Source organism: Chelmon rostratus, chromosome 21 (assembly GCF_017976325.1).
Source record: "Chelmon rostratus isolate fCheRos1 chromosome 21, fCheRos1.pri, whole genome shotgun sequence".
NCBI classification, from domain to species: Eukaryota; Metazoa; Chordata; class Actinopteri; order Chaetodontiformes; family Chaetodontidae; genus Chelmon; species Chelmon rostratus.
This window is the reverse complement of record NC_055678.1, coordinates 18,291,028-18,314,938: the sequence shown is the minus strand read 5'-3', so window position 1 is coordinate 18,314,938 and position 23,911 is coordinate 18,291,028. Positions and strand designations below refer to the sequence as shown.

Genomic DNA, 23,911 nt, shown 5'->3' with positions numbered 1-23,911 from the left:
AAAAGGGATTCTGAGAGCAGGAGTTTTGGCAGGTAAAATGGCAGGAGAAGAGATAGAGAGTCCTTGCAGCCAGGTAGCCGGGGACAATGGGCTGACAAGGCTGCTGTGATGTTTGCTCGTGCACGGTAGCGTGCTCTTAATGTGCAGCATCAATCAAGATGCTGCCCGCCGCGCAGCATGGCAACTTTTATCGCCGCTCATTAAAGTAAGTGCAGATATTTTATGCATCAGTTGGAATGCAAGGACTTTTTCATGCTAATTCCCTTCCTTTAGATTTGTTATTCATCATCTTTGATCAACGGGGTCCTGTACACAAATAAAGTGGAGTGGAGGCTGAGCGCCCGATGAATCTGGAATCCGCCATGTGCTGAAGCATCACATCTGTGGATTGCCTCCGCTGCTTAACTTTATTCAGCAAACTCAGGAGTTTTATATATATTTAATGAAACTGTAGTATATTAAATCCCCCTTCAGTTGTTTCACATGCTATAGTGTTACATTAACTTATTTCCACAAGGCAGCATTTATCATCCTTTAATGCGGAGAACAAATAGAGTCTGGAAATCAGGGTCTCTGTCCTCCAACTCTTGCCCTGGGAGCGATTCCCAGATGAAAAGAACATTTAACAACTTTAAATCCACACCTTCTTTGCTTCCCCACCTTCACCCCCACTTCTGCAGGTCCATCCAGGACTGATAAGATTACTTGAAATGCTGCGGCTGCTCTGAAATGAGGCTGCGGCTGCTCTGAAATGAAATGAACTTGCGAACTTTGCCCCAAAGTCCCCCCAAAAATCCTTGAGGACCGTTTTGCCTCCCTAGCGAACGTGTTAGCAGATGAAAGGGGGTTGGCATGAGCAGTTGAATTGTGTTTTGAGTCTGGTCCCACTCTTTGAATTTCAAGCTTCTCCACGCCAGGGCTTTCTCGTCTTCTTCCTCTTCTTCTTCTTCTTCTTCTTCTGCATCACGGCGCGCGCAATGGGAATCGAATCCAATGTTTCGTTTAAATTGATTTTTTATGACCGAACGTGAGCAGTGAACACCCTGTCTCATTAGAGACACGGGCGCTGATCTGAGAGCTGTTAATCCACCACTAAAAGGAATGTGTCGAGCTTTTGAATCAAACAGCCTTTTTCTTTCAACCCTCCCTTTTTAAGATGCCTCTCAGTCCTGACTGTTATTACCAGTTATTACACAGTGGCAGCTGTTTGGATTTTTGTTTTCTCTGAATGCGTATAACCTGGTAATCAGCCATTGTCGCCCCCCACCAGCTGAGAAGCCAACATAAGGAGCACAAAGGCGGCAACCGGAGAGATAGAGTGTGATTAGTGAACAACAGCAGAGCGCTCCACAGACTGGGTTACCAAATATTTAGCAACTGAAGCACCAAAAATAGCCGGGCCAAGCTGTTTATCATATTGAAAAGCATGACACTGTATGCTGAACAGCTATGTCCTTCTCAAAGTCTCTTTGAGTGATAAAACAGCCGGTATAAATACTCACGCTACGAGCGTTACGAGGACACTTCTCAGTGTTTTAGAAAGGGCTGGTAAAAGACTGATCTTGGCTCTGCCACGCTGACCTCAAGCAGCTTCATACCCACCTCCCTGCAAGGCAAGCTCCCGCTCTCATCTGTAATCTATTATTCATAACGAAGAGGCAGAGACGAAGACTGGGAAAGGCAGATAACTTGGTCGCTTTTTCCTCCATCCACCCCCACCGCCATATTACTATTATCCAGAGGCCATTGTGTGGGAAAACAAATGGAACGATTGCCTTTTGTTGTATCGGAGGGGGGAGAATTTTGTATTCTGTGCAGAATTTGAATGTAGACTTGCTATTCAGAGCACACAAGCTACGACTGCCAGTTGCATTGTGCAAATAATGATGCATGGGAGGGATCAAATTAAAATTTATCAGCTCTGGGTTGGGATCCATCTCCAAATCTATTTCCAGCAGATGAAAAATTGAAAAGGCAAAGGGGAGCGCGTGTTTTGAGTCTGGTGTTAATTTGCTCCGTCACTCCCTCTTGTTTTTTGATCAATTCTGGCCAAATGTAAAGTCGGTAGTGAGTCTGTTGGAGCAGAGGTGGTGTTTTTAATATTGATTCCATCTCTTCAGTTAAAGCATGGACTGTTTTAATGCTTTATTCGACTCTACCAAAAGTTACCTTTCCATGAACCATAACGAGCACATGCGCTAACCCCAAATCTAACCCTAGTACCTCACTTTGTGGGCCCCACTTTTTTGTCTCCAGATGAGAAAGGACCCCCCGAACACATTTTTGTCCACACAATGTGAGAAATACAAGTACACATCCAAATATTTACATGCAACAGCACTGACATCCCCTGCAAATATACACAAACCAACAGGCCTGTTCAGCAGCCCTGGTCTTAATGTAGACGCTGATTAATGTCATCTGTTGTTGTGATAATCAGTAATCATTATCAATTTACAGTGGCCAATTGTTTGCTGAGCACCTAAACAATTAGCTAATTTTGCATTCACAGATGATAAACCATTATGAGGCACCTTTTGCTCGTTGCTCTCTGCAAATTAGAGCAGCGATAATCCAATTCGCTGAACTGGGCCGACCGAACCTTTAAATCGTACCTTTTTATTATCTCTGCAATATATTCCACAATGAGCTGCCTCTCCACAAAGCAGGCGGTGTTTTCCTAGCCATCCACTTCACACTGTTATTCACGCAACACGCAAGCTGGAGGGACGAGGGATCAGCACCTTGTCAAGCCTGGCACTGGGTTCCAGTTTGAAAAAAATCCCACGAGACGTGAGAGACTTGACACGCTGAGAGGCGCCCTGTTGGGCTGATAACGCCGTTCCGTGAGCTGCTGGTTGAAGGGGAAAGCGGAGCCATGTCCTGCACGTCTTTGCTGTCAATGACTCCATTCCACCACTGCACATAACACCGCAGCAGTCCTGACCCGCTCTGACCACGGCGGCAAATTGCCTCCACATTGTCACCGGTGCAGTGCCTGCGCTTTTCACATGACGGGGCATTTACATTATCGCTGATAGAGGCTACAGGTATTCAATCTGCACGCCCAGACCGTGGGGTAATAGCCGGGGGGCGGGCTGAGGTATTATAATTGAAAGGCCTCTTCAATAGCAATAAATAATGAAGTTTCCCTTGGGTCCATTAGGGGTTGGGAAGGGAGTGTGTCAGATGAAGGGGGGTGTTCTCACATATATTGAGCCAGCCTGTTAACCCCCCTCTGAGAGAGGCATGGAGGGAATATGATACGGGTGTGAAAACACAGGAGGGGAGTCACTCACACTGCTTCATTATGAATCAACAGGAACAGGTCTATGTATGACGTTACTGTGGTATTGCTTTCCACATTATTGCCCACTACAAATCATATATATATACTTCTCATGACTGCTAACCATTTTGAAAAACATGGTTGCTGTAGTTGGTCGACATACAGCATTTTCTTAATTTGAAGGATTTTTTTTTGCAAACATTCCAAATACTACATTCCTCTGACTGTAAAGGATTGCACAAGCAACCATTCAGAGGCCTTAAAATAGATTTCCAGACCATGTGGAAATGAATGGAAGCCAGTGGCTGTCTGGAGTAGCCACTGATTTCCATCCAATATCTGACAGTGTGCTCATACTGCTGAACTTTACTTCGGTTGTGTCGTCACTCATTATCATTTTCAGGTGATACATGCTTGATTTTCCGTTTTCATAGTTAATTGAATGGAAACCAATGGCTGCTAGAGTCACTGGTTTCCCTTCAAATTCCTATGATAAAAGATGAAGTAGCAGACTCACATTTGATGTTCACTGTGATGGATTACACAACTCAAACAAGTTTCAAACATCTGTTTATTGATTTTCATTTTGTATAGAAGTCAATAGAAACCATTGCCCGCTTGAAAGAGTAGGCACAGTACATCCAAAAATGTGCATACTGTACTGTATGTAAAGTGCACATGATTTGTAGTTACAAGCTAAAAATGTGGAAAACACACCGGTATGGTACAGTGAGTATTTTAAGATACGTTATAACATCAGTGTTTTTAGCCTGATCTTGGGAAAGATCCCTTTTTTCTGTCTGACCAGGGTAGGAAAACTTCTGCAACAGTGTTTAGCTCATCATGTGACACCCAAACCACCGACACCTACGCTTACAAAATACTATTAGTGATTTAGCAAGCACATAAATCAGACTGACCCGCCCTTTCCATTCTGTCTTTGGGATGTCAGTGGGATGCATGAGGTGTTTAAATGGAAATTAAATTGCAGGTTTTATAGACCTTTTTATGTAGCCATTGTCAAAGAGAAACTTTAAGCTGGAGTGCGGGACTCTACATAGTAATGAACGTACATTACATTACATTCAATCAATTCTTGCCAAATGAGTTCACACAATGCTAATTAAGCCTATCATCACCAGGTAAATCTTGCTGTATTTTGCTGTTTACCAGACTTTTTAAATCTGGCGACTGTGGCAACTTTCCGTGGTGGTGCACAGGTAGTGATGCATTTTAGGTCAACCAGCAATGACTGAGGTGAAGCGTGGAGTAACAGTGGTGACGAGCTGAGTATCACAACTGGCTGCTGTGTGATGTTTAACGTCTAACTGTAGCCTGCATGCAATGTGCTGGTAGTTCAGCACTTTGTGGCAGAGGAGCATCAAGATGCAAACTTCTCTTCTCCCCAAACGATTGCGTGCTCCTGCCATGCGAGTCACATGCCGCCGCCTATAGTATATGCACATAGTAATTGGCACAGCCTTGAAGCGCTTTCAAATCAGGCAAAATTAGCAGCATGCTGCCGCTTCTGACAGATATGAGCTTTTCAATCCTCTTCCCAACTGAGTGGAGGAGTTCTCTGTGTCTTAATTACCTCACATTTGGCACAGTGCACGGCAGAGCTAGCGGGAGCCACGGGGAGACTGGGACTCAGCTGAGACGCTCAGACAGCGGTTGGTGACAGAAGCCAGGGGAGGATGCAGTGGAGAAAAGGCTCCCAGCTAGCATGGCTGGGATGACAGGAGCGGTGGCGGAGGGGGCCAGAGATCCCCGAGGAGGAGCAGAAGAAAGAGGAAGAGCTAGCTCAAGGGAGAATTCCCCTCAGGCACATATGGCAGAATTGAAACATCCATATGCCGGTGTAAAACTGAAGATATTCAGAGTGTCGGTGCTCTCAGTCTCTCGCTCCCTCTTGCTTTTGAGATATTGTGTACTGGCTGGTCTGCTTTGTTTTGCATACAACTTCAGATCCCTGAGGAATGCTGACAGTAGTAGAGACAAGACAGGGATGTTTCAGAAGCTCTAGACTGGGAATACAATGTCATGGTCAGTGTATGGATAGAGGTATAACATGTAAGCTGCTGTAGGCCAATTTCTATATTACAACTGCATTGAAATATAAAGTATTTTTTGCTAAGACATACACACACACACACACACACACACACAGTATATCCTTGTTGTTTTGATTTGCGTCCATATTTGGTCAAAATTTTAATTTCTGCCCCCCATCGGCAGTGCCCCTGATCAAATAAAAGAAACTTATATCGTAATTATTTTTCTTCAGTGACAGCAGCTCCTGCATTAGTTGTTCTCCAAGGGGTGTGAATTTTTGGTACCACTGATAATGCAGGTATTGAAATTTAATTGGTGCAATATCCCTGTGGGCTGGCATTAAAAACTGTTTTTTTATATATCACATCACTTCTAACAGCCTAACAGGCAGTTTACCGGTTGGATGGGCCGATTTAAGCGCTCTGTGCCTTATTTTGTACGTTCTGTGCTACAAGTCACACAACAATGTAGAGTGCTAACCTTAAAGGACAGCTTGTGAGCAGCTAGCGGTAGCGTGACAGCCTTCTTTCTATAACGCTGGACAAACAATAACTAAGCACGTGTTGTAATATACTATACTATACTATACTATGTGTAGTGGGAAGCAGTGCTAACATTAGCAAGCTAGGCTATCTAGCTTGCACTTTCAGAGTGGAATGCAAACTCGACAATATAACGGGTCTTTCCAAGTGGGACTGACAGCTTAATTGGTAATGATAAAGTGCTACCATGGATCCAGCATGTTTTGTATTGTTTCATGCTATACAATATGATTTTTTTCACTCAAAAGGCTGTCACACCACAGAAGTCGACATTGTGTTTTCTAGCATCACCAGCTTTTAGGTAATAGTCAACTGATGCTCAGGGAAATGCACAGTCACAGGTTGGAGATTTGATGGTTTTACAATTTACTGAAAACTATGCAGCTGGACATAGTAAGCAGCAACAGCTCTAGTGCCAGCATAGTTTATTTATTTATATTTAGTTTCTTACTTAGCATTAAAATGATGTGCAGTGGCTGCAAAATGGTGGCAGGATCACGTCCATTGTCAATTCTACCCATCAAAGGCCAGAATTAAACAAAATCCTTCCAGGGGGTGTTAAGACACCACAGGGCTCCTATCACTTAAGAGCACTTAAGTCTTATTTCAGAGTCTTAATCAGTAGTTACAATTAAATCATCTAATGGAAATCCTCCATTAAATTTAATAACTCCATTTAGGTAGAAAGTTAAAAGACCAATGTGCACATCTTATACCCAAGCAATTTCCAGCCAGTGTTTTCTCTGATTTAGTTGATGGTGGAAAAGCACAAAAAGACCCTGCAGAGAGAATTGACTCCTGCAGCCGTGGGCAATGAACCACAAAGGCTGACAGCGAAGCACTCAAGATGTTAGTGTAAAAAGTGTTCCCGTAGCCATGCTACAGCACTACACTGCTACCCAAACTCATGTTTGCTTGCTCAGTCTTTTAATCACAATAGTCAGCTGATTGTGGGTAAGCCATGCATGGATGCAGCAGCAACGCGATCACTGATGTGAGGTGGTGTGACGCTGCAAAACATAGATGTCCTGGGCTCATGGTGGCTGCATGGAAGCACTCTAGAGGCTGCTTTGTTCTCCTCTTGTAGCCTATTGTGCATAGTTTCTGTACATTTTAAACCACACAAAGTAGATCTGCCTCCAGTTCAGTTGTGCTCCCTTCACTAAACTGCCTCTATTCCCTTGATGTGGCATTGATCCGTCTACTCAGATCATTGTCTGTGCCAGCCTGACCAGCGCCATCAATATTGCATCAGGTTCAGTCTAAACAGCTCAGAACTCTTTTGCAGTCCATCTTGGGAGAGGTAATAAAATTCATGGCTGTCTTCATTCCCCGGGTGAGGAGAGTCACACGGCTGCTGATATCACCCTATAGCTTTATTTTGCACACCAGAGGACCGAACCACTCAGACGCTCTCTTTTTGTGCCAAGAGGTGAGGTTAGGAAATGATTCTCTTGGGCCATGCAAAAAGTGACTTTTACATTATTAATCACCTCAAACATTAATTAGTAATCTCTGCTAATTAGTATTTGGTCCTTTCATCACCCAGAATCAGCTGTTCCGAGAAAATTAAATGTTTACAAGAGAGTGAGTCAATATTTGCTCGCTGGAGGTTAAAGTGAATTTTCTCAAGAATTACTTGAGCACTCAAACACACCTGAGCAGCGTGGGGGGTCGATTCTGTCCGCATCCATCCTCTGGAACACAGTTGGAGCTGACTTTGGCCCAAACTCCACCTGACTTTTCATTGTTCCCGTCTCCGTCTCTCCCCTGATCATGGTGGTTTATCTGGCAGACACAGCAATCTAGGGAAGCATGAAGATATTAAATTATACCAGGAGGAATCAGCCATGCAGCTGCCACAATGACCCCTGGGAAATATAGTAAAAAATGGAAAGTGTTTCCAGAGGATGATATCTACAGCGCTAGCGGCTCATTGACTTCAAGCGCTTTAGCTAGCTCATTTGCCTTTCCGCCATAACTGATTCTGCAGACCTTGGTGGCTTTATGGTTATGCTGATGTTATACTATCTTGCTTTTAATTAATGGCCTGAAAAGATTTAAAAGCCCAGTGCGCATTGTTGTGATACAGAATGGAAGTTGATCGTGATTAATGCACATTTAGAATCACGTGACAGACGTCGTGTCTATATTGGCTGTTGCGGTCGAGCAAAGAGACCAACCAAGGGCACGGCCTATTTCTGAGGGCACTGCAGCTGAGCTGGCTAACGATCTCATCCAACGCAACAACCCCGGGCTGCCATCTTGGGCTCTATTTTAAGAACACTAATTGAGGAAATGTCATTCTCCCATCCATTCAAGAGATGTGAATCTTCTCAATTTGATTCTCAATTTCCATGGAAAAAGAGGATATATTAATAAAAAAACAGGTCTTATGTTAGTGTTTCTTGAAGGAACCCCCTAATCATTTAATAGTCCATCACTAATATTCTCAAATGCGTTCTAACTGAATTTGAATGAGCAGTCTGACAGCAGCCGATGCATTTGTGCAAAGAAGAGCTACTTCTCTTGTTTTGCACTATCATGTCCATACACCGTCCAACAATTACGCTGTACAACGGAATTAGAGCTGCAGTATCAGAGTATGTTGCTCTAATTTGGACATTTAAGTGATGGTTTAGTTATGCTGGAGTTTGCATTATGCTGAGGGTGATTTGTTAAGTTAGCATCACTGGTGCTGCTTTATAATAAGTGACCCTTTTTAACAAGTTATAAGCTGCAAATAATGGGTTTATCAGAGATTAAAGGCATTTGCTGATACTTCATAGAGCACTTCTAAGCCATTAAAGCCTACAAAAGCCAGAGATAAGCCCTTGTAAACCAAAAGTTGCTTTTATCAGTGGCTTTAGACGCATTTGTAAAGCATTAATTAATGAGTCATCAACATGAATAAGCTAAAATTAAAAATTTTGCAAATACATAGCTTACAGGTATGCTAGCCTGTTGTGATATGTCTGATAGTGTAGGACATTTGTAAAACTGCTTTTACTGCATGACCTGTCGCCCCATCAGTCAATTAAGCAGCTGTTGTTTTCTTAGCTAACACAGCATGGAGAATACCAGCAAGTCGCGCTGTACGATTAACTCTGACATGTAACCATCTGAGGAGTGAGGAAGCATTGTGGATTTGAAAAAGCATGACTAAAGGTAAGGCTACCTTCCAGTCACATCAAAAATGAGTCACTCGGCGAGGCAGTGGAGGCCACACGGGTTGAGCAGGAATTAATTCAAATAACATACTGCGTGTGTGTGTGTGTGTGTTAAATGTCTTTTGTTTAAGCTTGGTTTCTTGAAAAAGTGACATCCCACAGGAGCCTAAATCTCTCTAACAGGCTGCCGTTAGTGGATGTCACCTCATTTAAAGGGTCAAGATAGCACTTTGTCACTGCGGCTCTGTCTCTCATCGCATACAGAGGCTAGTCAAGGTCAGCTCAGACACATTCCTCCCAAAATACCTTTGACAGGTAACACAATGACATCCAGGAGACAGAATGTGAATGATATTCCTAAAAGTCCTCCAGCCTCGTTCATAAATAGCCCGGCTGCCGTCTGTCCTTCATGACTTCCTTCCCCTGGCAAGCTGATTGATAGGAATGCACATAATCCATTATTTTGGCCCATTGATTGAGCCCTGCAATCAAAGATCAGTGTTGTGGCAGAGGTAACCGGACCCTCCTATGAGACGGCTGCTTCGCACAGGCGCAAGCAGAGGTGTCAGCCGCCGGCCTACTAATCACCCTATGCTGTGAGTAATGGCTATGAAAGCAATCACGGGGGAAATGCATCATCTCTGCAGACCCTCGATCTATCAACCTGACTGGCTCTCATTTGACTGAAACGCATGCCAACATGAAATATGACGCTTTGTCAAAGGCAGAGGGAGCTCGTTGGCTCCAGCGCTGCAGAATGTAATAATTAAACACACCCATAAAGACCCATTGTATTTTATCCATTGACATGTACGTGTTGCGCATTTCTGAAGCTGTTTCCCTGGGTAAACATTTCATGCTTGGCTCCGGTGCATAATTACAATGCTTCACCAGTTTATACAGAGTTACAATATACTAACAGTCATTTTCCACTTCAGTCATCTTTCAATTTGTTTCCCCACATGATATCAACAGAGTAATGAAGGAAAAAGAAAGAAATGCCTCGCTTGCACACCATCAAAAAACTATTTGTCAGAGAGTTTGATGTGTTTCGCACAAACAAAAGCCACAAGCAGGCGTCCTCGGTTACCCAATGCTTCTGACGATTTGCATTATGAAGGGGAGCAGGAGTTATTCCTTGGTTTTTCTTTACAAATCTGGGATGTTTGAAGTTGTTTGTGTTGCAGTTTTGGCTGTGCAGATGTAATTTCCCACAGTGGGGAGCATTTCCTCTCCAACCACAGGAGTCCCCGGTCCCATCACCTTGCAATCTGCAGGCTGGCCTCTTCCTGCCCTCTCCTCCAGAGTGCCTCTCCATTATGCAGCATGTTGTTAGTCTCAACAGGTGCCCAAGACTGTTTGCAAAAGGCGGCCTAGATTTGCTAGTTCGGGAGTTAGAGGAAGCTCGACGACAATGTCGAGGCAGGGCTGGAGTGAAAACTGGAGAGGACGCAGACAAGCGCTAATGTGCCAATTTAGCAAAGCAAAATGACAGAGAATGTCAAATGGGGTCCTTCACCCCATAACAAATTCAGAAAATGATTTAAGTTTTTGTACATCTAACGAATGCAATATTTGTCATTTTGAAACAAATTGCCACTGCATCTCTTGAAATGAATTCTATAGATTTTCCTCTCGGCCCGTTCTGGTTTTCTCTCAGCGAGGGTTATTACTTAATTAGATCGGAGGAAGGCTCTGTCAGATACCTCCCCTGCCTCCGACTGAGACTCGCCTTACCTCCGTCACTCTGTTAGAATACTGATCACTCAGAAGACGCTTTCACCAATTACCTGACGTCGATGAAATATGACATAATACATGAATGCATTTCCACAAAATCTGGTCCTGTCTTTGCTTCCCTTGTTGTGGGGGGACTCACCCTTTGTCAAGATTAGAAGGAATTTGAATCTGCAAGTTTCACTGCTCATTGGAAAATATAGCAAACTTGATTTTTAAGTGGAAACATTACAATTAAAACTAAATATCACAGGAAGGAAGGCTTCCCCAGCATTTCATGGCATGTTCATGCTTGTGATGTTCTGAATGTTAGTCATACCTGGAATTTTATCCCAGGAAAGTGCACTAAATTACAATTTCTGTGATTTCATACCTGATACATGTAAAATAAACTAATTCCAAGTTTGTGCAGAAAGTATACAGCACCTATAAAAAGTACTCACCCCCAGTGGACCTTTGCATGTCAGCTTGAGCCAAAAAGCTCAGTTTGGACCTCACCGGACCACAGAAAGAAGCTTCTTCAGCTGGCCTCAGAGTCCACCATGTGTCTTTTAATAATCAATGCAAGCTGTCTGATCTGGTGCCCCATCAGCAGGACTACCACATTTCTCTGTACCTTAATCCCTGCTGGAAAAAAAGAAGAATTTTATGATGTGACAACTCCTCAGGCCCAAATACGACTTAGATTCAGGGAAACAAGTTTGGGTTAGAATGACTTCTTCTTCTTCTTCTTCTTCTTCTTCTTCTTCACTACTACTTCATTCAGGCTAAGGGACCTTTGCTGTCATGGTTACAATAATAACTACTGGTAGCCATGGTTTAGAAAATGCTGACTCGTAGTTGGAGACAGGAAACAAACAGCAGTCTGCCTTCAAATCCAAATCAACATCACATTCCTGCCTTTGCTTCCATCATAATTCCTAGAGGCTTCGTCACATGACGAAGCCTCTAGGAATTATTTTCTGAAAAGGACTCTCTGAAAGGACTGATTCTGTAGTTTTTTCCTCTGAGGAGTTGTCATAGGTCTCTTGTGTCCTCCCTCACCGGTCTCCTTCATGCACGCTCAGTCAGTCTCTGGGCAGATTTACAGCTGTGCCGCACTCTTTCCATTTCCTAATGATTGATTTAAGTGGATTCAAAGGGATGCTCAGTGCCCTGCAAGTTTTGTTGTATCCATCCTCCGACTTTTGAATTTCAATCACTTTTGTTCCTTTGCTGTAATTTTGCCATGACTCACTCACTCAAAGGTTAGACCTCCAAGTTAGAGCTCCATTTATAATACAATCAACTGACCAGATATATAGCTGATCTCCATTCAGAAGATGGAGGTGGTGGAACGAGTGACCGACAAGCAGACTGACAGACTGACATTGGCATCCTTCAAACTTGCTTCTATCATGGCATCAAATCTATTTTCATTTGATGATGGTGTGTGTGTGTGTGTGTGTGTGTGTGAACTGAAAAAGAAAAAACAGCAACAAAAGAAAAAGGTTTGCTTCCCCGTGAGATCCAATCATGATGAAATATTAAAATGCCTGCATATGGTGCCATAAACCCCATCCCAAGTTACCCTGCCCCACCTAGCTCCCTCCAGCTCGATCCGGCGGGCCACAATCCATCACAACCGCGGTGATCAGTGCAACTGATGTGACTGGTGGCACTTTTCTGAAATGTTAATAAAGCCATATTGTATGGCGCACTATTCTCGGCAGGAAGTCCGTAGCCTGTGGCTGCTCACTAAATCTCAATGACTTCATTAACTCATTACCATGAGTCACGGCGCGCAGTGCCAACAGCAATTAAAACACAACAGAAAAGAGCGGTGTCCTTGGGCCACTGTTCTGCTCGCGAGACTGATGCGCTTTACTAGATTTAGCAGGATGACTGACATATCAATAGGCGGAGAGGTGGATTAAATGGACTCGATCAATATTCAGATTTGTCTCACTCACACCTCGCTCCTGAAGCAAAATGTGCACACCTTGTCAAGTGCTGTCGGCTTTTGTGCTCCAGGCTGTGCCAGTGCGGCTGTTATCAAGGAACTGTCTGTCACATCCAAGAACATGACGCGTCTGTGAAGATTTTGTTTGAATTTTCAAGGCTTAGAAAAAAAAAAGTGACTTTTTAACCGGTGATAATTGAAAAATTACCAAGAGCTAAACAAAGTGGAAGTCGGTGAAAAAATCCTAGAGGGCGTGAAAGGTCACGAAGATTTTCTCCCAGTACAGAGAAGACTGGTTAATATTCATCCACTTCTTTTGTCTCTTTATTCCTTATTCAACCAGGAGGCCAGAGGAGACGAAAAAATCGTAACTTTCAATGAATATGTCAGGGCTTTAATTCAACTCTCTCCTCTGTCTTTTGTAGAAACACATTTCTATTCATGAAGCCAATCCTCCGTAGTCATGACACTGCATACTTATGTTTCTTTTGTAAAACTCCAGCAAAATGGTAATTAAATTGCAACTGTGGGCTTCTGTCCCCTATGCAGACTTAAAGAAGCCTTTATCTTAGCAAATGACTGACAGTTGATTATGAAAAACCCAAATTTCCTTCTTTTTTTTTTTTTCCCCTCCTGCGTGAAGGCAGTCCACCCACACCTTCTGCTTTTGTGCGCACTATTGTTATGGCTCCATTGTTAATGAGTTTAGAATTAACTGGCTGTAATGACTGGAGACTGGAGTCCCTGCTGAGCCTGATTGTGCCGTTGAATGGGGAGCTGGAGGAGTAATGTATGGATGGATGTGCGCGCTGCATGCAGGTATCCGTGTCTGTTGCTGGGAGAAAAAAAAAAAAGCGAGCGCTGCCAAGACTGGGAGGGTCGTTTTCGGGGACCGTCACGCCTCGATGCTCGTTGCTGCTGTGCGGCCTGACATCAGGTGTCATCCTGTGGCCATTCATCTACTTTAGGGGATTGGTTTTATTGTGATTTTTAAGGCAGACATCAGCTGGTGAAGCTGTGGCCTCGGTCAGCTGGGGGCATTAGACTCTGCCCAAAGTAACCAATTACACTCTGAATTAGTGCTATTAGCTCATTCATTCACATTAACTTAGCATTAAGACACTGTAGACGTGATTACATTTATTAAGAGCAGACTAATATGTTCTTTCAGTGTGGCGTTAAGCAGTAACCCGCTTAATAATGAGTAGTGTGAGGGATTACGACCTGTATGCCTACATACATGTTCACACTAGTGTTTTCAGGTCATTTTGGTAAAGCTGTCCCTTGCACTCAAACGCCTCAGCAACTAAAAACAGCTCAATCTGGGGACAAGAGGGACAGAAACAGCTCGATTATTCCCCTGAGTCTCAGTTCCAGTTTAACCCTTCCTCTTAACAGCCAAATTCACAACTTAGTCGTTCGATTTACATATATCCTTTCTTTCTTTTTATTATTTCCCCTTCTGTTACCACACAGCTGGCCGAGCATGAAATAGGGATGGGATGGCAGCTCTTAATTGCTGCCTGTTAACCAGGTGAACAGTCCTGGGCTATACTGCAGTGAGGCACCGGTCACAGCACTAGTTTGGGTGATTTTGACTGTGAAGTCGTCAGACATAATAAACACACTGCTAAATGGCAACTCGTTTATTGTGTGATTTGCTTTACTGACATTGAAAATGAGTCATCACAGAGAGTGTCAGAGGCTGCTGGAAGTCGCGTCTTTATTTTTCAGCTGCCATACAGCCTTCAGCAATATGCTTTGCATGATCTCTGCTGTCCACACTAAAGAACGCTGCTTGCATTGTGAAAGCGTTTTCAAAAAGCTCCACATTTGTGTGGACAGAATGCCAAAACAGAGACAAGGATGTGTTTTATAATTTACCCACCTTAGTGTCAGTGTGCTCAAAGTGATTGCATAGCTAATTATGTTATTAATCCCATAAATCTCTGTCTGTTTTGTCAACACTTTGGGGGTTTGGTTTTGCATGAGTTTGATGGGAGGGTTAATATCAGCTAGCCTCCAATAAAGAGAAGAAACACACCTTCCAGTAACTCCTAACTTGTCTTATGTACATGTTGTGTCTTGTTAGCTGGCTAGCGAGCCACCGCCAAGCCCACATTTGATAACACATGGCGTTTCGTTCGGAGTTGTAGGGTGTGTGAACCCTGCAGGACCTCCACACAGCCACCGCAGCTACGCTGGCATTATGTGATGACGGTCAATACAGTAAATACCTCCAAACCATTGGCTGGCCGCTCTTTAAACCGCTATGTCTTGGTTTCTAGTCTTACATGTGTTAAGCGCAGAGGATGTGGGTGTGGTTGCTTGAGAATGGTCGGAAGGCGATTTGACGGACCTAAGCTGAGCAATTAAAACCAATGTAGCCGATTACCACACCTTACCTTCATGTCCATGTCAGAGTATGTTGTATTCAAGGCTGCACCCCTGCTGGAGCTGCACCCCTGGGAATTGCTGCAGGGTTGAAGCAAAGGTCAGGATTGCCTGCTTACAACATATATTACAGGTCAAGAAAGGTTGGCTGCAGATTGGTGCTGAGCAAATAATGAGTATTAAACACATTGTGGTGGACTAGCTGGATTTTGGGGTCTCTTTCTGCGTTCCTCCTCTGTCTCGCCTTCTCCTCGTCTTCTCTCCCCCTCTGTCCCGCAGCATAATTCTCTATAATGAGCTTGTGGACAGGAGATGAGATATGATTCTTGGAATTAAAACAGCATTTTCTACTTTGATCATCCAGCAGTGTGTGAAGCACTGAAATAAGACTCTCCCCTTCTTTATCGAATCTTTGCTCTCGCTCTCCCTCTCTTAATCTTCCCCTTGCTCGCTCGCCCTGCTCTATCTGAGCTTGGGGGATTGCTGTATGAGATGGAGAGTTAATGAAGAAAGCTTTTTTTTCTCCCCTGCAAGAAGACCAGTAAACTCCGGCAACTTTGTACTCTTCTTTTGTTAATCGCGTCACAATCAGCTTTCATGCTTTACAATCCCAACCCCTGAACTAGTTAAGCATAAATATTTAACATCGTTATTTTCAAGCCCCTGAGAATATGTCTTAAACAATTGCGTAAGCTGCTGCGCCACTGAATCAGGAGTATTTTTTGCTGCTAAAGTTGGCCGAACAGCTTCAGTCTTCCTCCGTGAAACAATCCCAACAACATCAGCTCCTTTCATTCCTTTTCATTACACACCAGCTTATTTTACATCACTTACGGGCAAAACGGCGGCCACATGGGCCCCTCGCTGTCACGCACGCACTCACGCTCATAAGCAAGCTTGTCTTCGTAAACTGCAAGTGAGACGCAACATTGTCAAAAAGCCATTTAAGATGCTATCATCTAATATGGAGGCTGACGTGGGCTGGTGCTGGCAGTGGGGTTATGTAAGCAGCTTTCTCAGGGACTGATGGCAATCCAACACACCCAGCAGGGGAGTGGTGGTGTGTGTTTGTGTGTGTGCGTGTGTGTGTCGGGTGAGGGGTTGGGGGTGTGTGTGTGAAACAAATCACACATTCAGTGCGCTACATAATATTGCACCAGTGTTTTGCCACAGGTACAGAGAGAGGCGCTGCTCTGTGCCAATTGATTTGTTAATATGCTAATGTACCGTGATTAGCGAAGCAAGAAACGGAGCTCGTCTTCGCTCAGTGAGGTGTTGATTGAAAGAAATCAGCGACTGAGGTGGCAGATGAGAAAGAAATGCACATTTTGAAATCAAAACTTTGAACTTTTTGTTGTAATTACAGGCCAAAGTAGATACGTTCAGTTTTTTTTACCAATCTGATCTTATACCACAGTCACATGTCATTGAAAGAGCGAGCTCCATACTGGCCATGAAGGTACCGGTCTCTATGGTGGCTGTGTTGCGGGGGATCAAAATAATAGGGAACAAAATCCACAGTCCTTTTGCAAAAGTGTAGCAAAACAAATTGTAGCATCAGCAGCCCGAGTTAGCCAAATTGTGAGCCAATTTACGTGCAACTACCACAGCTGCTCCTGCTGATGCTAATGTTAGCTTCGGCTTGGTGTTACTTCTGGCAGTTTTGGCTATCAGCGCCAAACAGTGCAGCTTGTGTTGCAGCGGCTCGGTGAAACAGCGACGGATGCCAACAGCAGCTTCGCACGGCACGCTGACAGCTCCGAGTTAGCACATTACGGTGATGCATGCGACGATGAATTAACGATCGGTTTGTCTGACGGCGGATTCAGCTTCCAGGCTCCCGAGCTGAATGCATCAGCGCCATTAGCAAACATGGTTTATTACACACGCTACATTGTGTGTTAATATGAAATGCAAGCGCACGTGTCTTACGGTCATAAAAAAACATTTAGCTTTATTGCGGCATACATCACAGTATGGCAGCAGCCCCTGGAGTCACTATTCCCATCATGTGGCCTAGCGTCACAGAGATGCCCATTACTATCAATGACAGTCACAGCTATGATAGTTAAATGAAATTTAAGCAAAAATAAAATAATTATAAATTTCTTAAATCATATGAAGCTCAGTAAGATCAGAGAGGAACCAAATGGCTTGTAGTGTCCTGCAAAAGTGTTACCCTCCAGCTTCTTGAAGACTCATCATACCTCGGCTCTGTGCATATTGTGAACACATGATGTGTTCGCGGCTGACATTTTAGCGGGCCGAGTCATGGCATTGATTTCAGGAGATGGCCCTGCTGATACGCAAAGGCCGGCTGGGTGTAAAGGTGGCTGGAAATGCAGCCGAGCCCTTGTTGAACGAGTTACCGAGGGCTGAAAATCTGAGCAAACATCGTTAAGTGCTGATGGTGGGCATGCTGGCAAGTAGATTCGCCCTGGGAGGGAAGTCTCCTCGGCGCACTGACTCCTCTGCAGTTTTTCACACGCAGTTGTCTCTCCCCTTTGCGGCGCTGCACGAGAAAGTCAGGAATTCCTGCCTGTTACAGCCAACATCACTCCGGCTGACTACGTGTAGGTGTAGCAGTTGACTAGAAAAACACAGTCCTCATCCAATTAAGCAGCATAACCAATGTTGTTTACTGCTGAGCTTCCAACTACACTTATGTCATTTGTGGCCCTGCTTTAAAAGTTTCATCCCTCCACTGACGGGCAGTTTTAAACCTTTTTATTTATCTCCTCTCCCTGCATTGCAAGAAAATTGTGCGTCAAAGTAACCGCTTCACATGGCAGTGCTGTGGAATGAGATGATTGTTTGCTCGTGCAGTGCTGAAGGGAAATGCTGAATCTTCCTGTAGCACTCTTCAACCCTACAAGCTTCTGTTGACTAAAATGCTGCACACATCATCTATATGCTGCATAATGTTGAGTCAGGATAACTGCAACTAATGCTTGGACATCAATGTTCAGATTTTGGTTCTAAAAAACTCTGCAGCATCACTCAGGCCGGTAAACTGATGTGTGAAAGACCGCTAATGGATCGGTTTGGTCTTTTGCAGCTCATATAGAAGGGTCACAAATAGATGAATAGATGAGTTACCTTCATCATTTCAAAGAAAAATATGTGCCGCAACTACTAATGCTGAAGGTGAGCAGCAGCTACATATCATTCCAAGCCTTAAACCAGTGTAGTAGAGTTCACTGGGTCCACCGTGTCCCAGGCATAAGGCATCAGATGTCGACCAGACAAAGGATGCAGGAGATGAGGGAGCATGTCCTCTGGGGGAAACACTCACAGCCATCAATACGTCAGCCTTGCATTACATGCGTGATGGATTTATCATAGCATCGATAAGTTATTGACTGGAATATTGCCCAAGGTCATCTTGTAGGAATCTCCGGTAGCCCTGCTTAATGTGGTACAGTAAAAGGTTAATGTCAGTGGGCTTTCCTGTTCCTCTGAGGTGCAATCAGTGCAGATTTTAACTGCCTCATGAGGTCAAAACAGCCATAATAAATCCAAGGGAGGCTATCGAGAGCTGCTGATCAGTCCCAGGTATGGAAGCTCCAAGATGCTAATATTAAAATAAATCTTTGTGTGTTCAGGGTGTATGACAAAATAATCCAAATAAAAAATTTTAAAAAATGATTCAAATACAGCTATTTTTTTTTTTTTACTAAATCATTTTTAATTAGCTGGTTTATTCTTCACTAATGTGAAACCTCATTATTTATGCCAACTACCGACAACTGAAGGTTGTTGTGTTCTTTCTTCGGTTGCTCACTGATTTCAGTAAATGTCAAGGATTACACTTAACAGCAATCATTTTGTTCACAGTGAGATGATGCTTACACTTGCGCATTAATTATTCAACACATATAGTATTTAAAAGATGCTACATATTAAGCCAGTGTTTGAAAGTCAAATATTTGTATTTTTTACGTTTAATGTTTTTTTTATTAATGACAGTGGCAGAAAAACATCAGTTAAAAAAAGGAAGGAAAAAAGAAAAAGGCTGGAATATGAGAATATGAACAAGTAGAAATCCCACTTGAATCTTGAGGAGACTTTAGGAGCATTTTCTTTTAAAGAGAAAGGAGTTTGTGTGTCAGGCCGGGACTCAGATCAGGGCTCAGACGCAGAGATTTGAATACACAGACCTTTATTAACTCAACCCAAGTTCCACTTCGATGAGTGTCAAACAAATAGGCTATAGAATTTATACTATATACATTATGTGTGCGTTCCAGTTACTTTAAACTGTGCATGCTACACAACGGTTGCACAACAATATCTAACTTAAGTTGGTTATCACTAGCCACTATTGGCTACTGGTCACATCAGAACAAGTAAGCCTGTAGCAGCAAAACCACTGGTTCGTGTATTGGATTAAGCAAGGGTGTGTTTGTGTTATATTGAATTAAACTTTTCAGTTGTAACACTTGTTCTTTCAAAAGTTATATCGTCTAATATATATTTAATACTTAAGACCTCATGTTCTGGTTCTAAAAATATTCTTGTTTTGATGAGAAGGGCTTTTCTGAAAAGGCAGCAGTGCGCTCTATATAACAGCGTTGTGCAGTTCAGCGGGCTCGAATGTTATGTTTACTTTATGTGCATTTTAGTACAGATATGGCTGCTTTCATATTTCCCTCGCCGGAGGTTTCGTGTAAGCCTCCTGTTTTCAGAAGGCTGATGTGGAAAAATCTGCAATTCATGCTCATCAGTGCAGCTGCAGCAGCACTCCCACCTCTTATCATGAATACACTCCAAACCGTAAAGGTTCATTTGGTCACTGGGTTTAAGGTCAAATCCAGTGTGCATATTGCTCAGAGCCGGGGAACGCATCCCTGTAGCTGTGTGTTGCTGTGTGGGAGGCCGCGGCGATGAGAAGCTGATGGTAAATCGATAGTGATGGATCAAAGTGCCGCATGGCTGGAGCCCTGCGGTGTCAGGGTGCGGGGAACAACGGTGACTTTTTACACCCCCTCCCTTCTTCTCATTTTCCTTTTCCCCCTCTCCTCCTACCTCAATTCTGTCTTTTCATCTTGAAATTCCAAAGCCTCTCTGCCCCCCTCCCCCCTTCGGTGGCATTTTACGTGTGCGCGTGTGTCTGAATGTGTGCGTGGGTGAGACAGAGAGCGAGGTGACTTGATGCTTTGTGTCATGGTGTCAGGTGGCATCAGCCGGTGGTTGATGGGAAGATAAAATGTAACACAATCGATATCCGACCAAACAATTGCTCTCATTTCCAGCAGCCTTCTGCACTACGTGTGTCCACATATGTTGGTGTAGCATGTGAGCCACATTTGACTCACAAAAGAGATGTAATTCATGAAGTGAAGCTGCTGTGCTGCTGTATTGTATTGTATTGTGTATGTGTAACAAAGACTGGTGTTGTGAATTTAACCCTACCCCTGCTTTTCAGTGCAAATGCAATAACTGCAGGTTGTTCGATGTGAATGTATTTTTCTGTTATGTTACCATATAAGCAGCGTAATCTAATAAAAATAACCACCTGGTTCTGTTTTTTAGGAGAAAAACATTGGCCGGTCCGCTCCCAGAGTCACCATGGTAGGGATGGCTGTTCTTTCTTAAATGGTCAAAGTTGCCTCGAACCACTTCTTTGTGATTTCTGTATTTCTCTTATGAACCTGTTAATGATTAATCGTGGTAATCAGAGGTAACATCTGGTTCCTGATCAGTGTTTGGAGGCAGCTTATACCTGGAGTGTTAAATGTGGTGCAGTGCCTTCCCGTTGACCTCTATCCATGCCTAACCTTTGTATTTTCCCCTTTGACGTTTAGCTCTCCTGTCTATGTGATGAGTATGTGTGCAGTCTGGTCTGTGTGCGCTGGTTTAGGGGTGAAACGGTACACAAAATTCTCGGTTTGGCAAAAAATGTCCATTAAGACAAGTGCAGCAGGTTTATCATTAACCTACAATTATTAGATGAGAAGGTCAAAGCCACTTTTGTGTGTGTAAAGTGTGGAGCTGGAATCAGGAGGCATCTAGCTTAGCCTGGCTCTGCTTGGCCAACAACTGCTCACAGCAGTGACTTCCCAGTCTCTACAATGAGGTCGTCAAGCCTGTTCTCACCAGAAAAACAGCCATATAGGTCGTTACCATCCATATTTACATTTATTGTTAGGCAGCAACTTCTAGTGGCGATAGTAATTAAGACAGGAGCGAAGGAGGAAGTTAGGTGACGTGGTATGATGAGCAAGACAGTCCACATTTGGAGGAAGGTGAGGTGGATGGGCCGAAGAAACGCAGGACTTTGACGTTGAACCCATGAGCTTTTCCTAAACCCAACCAAGTAGTTGTGGTGCCTAAACCTCAGCAAACTTTTTTTTCACAACGTTAATGATGTGAGGAAAGTCCTGTACGACGGAGCTCCACCTTCGTTGTAGCAGCTGGTTGCTGGTACTCTCATCCAACAGTGATATATGTCATTTTGGGAGTCATTGACAACTGACCTGTTCAACTATTTAGGTATGACCATGTGTTGAGGTTGCAGTGCTAGGGAGATTGAATAACTGCCGTTTGTCAAGGTATAGTTTTTCTATAGTTTTTACAGTTTCTGTGGTCCTGCAGGTCCATCTATCGAAAGTGCAGCTTCTGATTGGCTACAGGGCAGGATGACTAAAATGCACATGTTAGGGCAGGATGACTACAATGCACATGTTAAGGTAAATTATAGCTGGCCTCTAGCCCTGTAACAGCTAGTTTAAGCTAGTGCGCTTGATGGTTTCTGTTCTCAAAGACAGAACATCTTTCAAAAAAAGTTCACTTCAAAAAGTTTGATTTCAGTTAGCATGTTTAGCCAGAGACATAATGTCACTCAGCTTCAGTTCAAGGGGCTGGCGCATGTTTCTTTGTGCAATCAACCTCTCTTTGTCCGACAAACGACAGTTCAGGCCAAATACAACAATTCAGGCCAAATACATGTACTGTTACACCCCTTTCTGATCTGTTCAATCAATGGTGTGATGATGTGGGCTCGCTTACAAAGAAACATCGTGAAGAGGAGATTTCAAATGCACAGTTTTTGCTTCTATGAGTAGAATTTGGGGCTACTAATGAAAAAATCCCAATCAAACTAGGACATACTTTATGTAAATAAGACTGTTCAGTACCTCTTGATGTTTGTTGCAGCTGGCCCACATTTCTTTTTCATTGTGTTGTGCCTTAAAACCCAACTGGTCCCATTTCACTCTGCTCTAATTCCTGCCCTTTGAAATGTATGTTTTGACCTGTTTCACTGAAGCTTTTTCTATGTGTCGTCCACTTTTCTGAAATGAGTGTCCTAAACTCTATGGTGTGCGTGGTCCTCGACTCTGTCCGTCTCAGTGGAGAGGAGGGCTGGTCTATAAAGGCATGGATAAAGGCAGTTTTGATGATGTTACTTCTTTTATTTTAAGAAGACATCAGATAAATCTGTGCTTATCCTTGCTTAAGATATACGGACCCTCCTCTTCCTCCTCTACCTCTTCCTCGCCCTCCGCCTCCTCTCAAAGGAAGTCTGCTTTTCAACAGCGCACAAATGGAGTCGGTTGGTATGTCAATCAACTGTTGAGAGAAATGGCTTTTTTATTGGAGTATTTTTCCTACAATGTGACATCTGATGAAAATGCCATACTGTCACCCTGTTTGATTTCCAGGAAAGATTGTTGCCTTTAAACCCAGTCAGTCACCTCTGCTTTGTCGTGAGAGAACAGAGCGAAACCAGACAAGCTCTGTAGGAACATCATGAAGCACTACTTCAATAAAATGGATCTCTTATTGCCTTTTAACGCGCAGGGTCACAATAGTCCACGGTGGGTTCACTGTCTATCACATTTCAAAATGAACTGGATATGAAGTCCATCTCAACCTCCTGGCCTTCCTCATTCCTGCCGAGACTATCACGGCACATTTGTCAAGCTGCAGAGGCACTGACATGTCAACTACTTGGCCTTTGGTGTCCTGGGGGTGATTTTGAGTTATGAGATAAAGAGCGATACTTACTGGCAGTATGGATGGGAACCGTCTGGACTGGGATTTTATTGCACCGGGAAGAACACAGGAAGAATCCGCAGCTCTGGCGACGCTCGTTAATGGAGCTATCTGCGGACGCATAATGATATCTGAGTATTTCAGTGTAGCTATTCATTTCAAAACGTGTGTTAATTGGTTTCCACTCATTAGCAGACATCAGATGTAGATTAACAGACAAGCGCAGCCATTTAACAATATACTGTTTTTGCAGACTAGGTATACAAATGGCTCTAGCGGCAGTACAAAACCATATAACCAGAATCTGAACTATGTTAAACAGCATGCTGTAATAGGGGCTTACAACAACTCTGCTCATAGCACTGCAGTCTATACTAAAGCGATCTAGTGCTGCGACGCACTTGTTGATAGTTTTCCACTGCATACTGCTTCCCTTTTTCTGCAGTCCTGCAGAATGTAATGCATCTTCTGTTGTTTTCATGAGATCAAAACACAATAAGCAAAATCAACAGCAATTTTCACTTTTACACTGTTTGTTATGTTATATACACATCGAAGTGGAATAAGTTAAAGCTGGACTATTCAATTCACCTACCTGCCCTGCACCAAACTGATAGCTTAACAGAGAGGAGGACTTTTATCAGGTCACCAAAACCTGCTTCTGTATGAGTATTTCCAGGCACCTCTTTTTGGTGCCCAGATGGGGCCACTGAAAATCTTGAGCTGGCATACAGCAGCTTGGTTTGTGTATCAGTATAAGCAACGGAAACAGACGTGCATGAAG

At 43.5% G+C, this 23,911-nt stretch overlaps 1 protein-coding gene across 1 annotated transcript in view; it reads left to right on the top strand.

Annotated features, from left to right (window-relative positions):
- The window catches only part of LOC121625198 (protein shisa-6), a 58,013-nt gene that overhangs the window by 16,833 nt on the left and 17,269 nt on the right, over positions 1-23,911 (top strand). Inside the window, exon 4 of the mRNA XM_041963275.1 lies at positions 20,665-20,703. Coding sequence (XP_041819209.1) covers positions 20,665-20,703 — 39 coding nt within the window. The remainder of the gene's footprint in view (positions 1-20,664; positions 20,704-23,911) is intronic.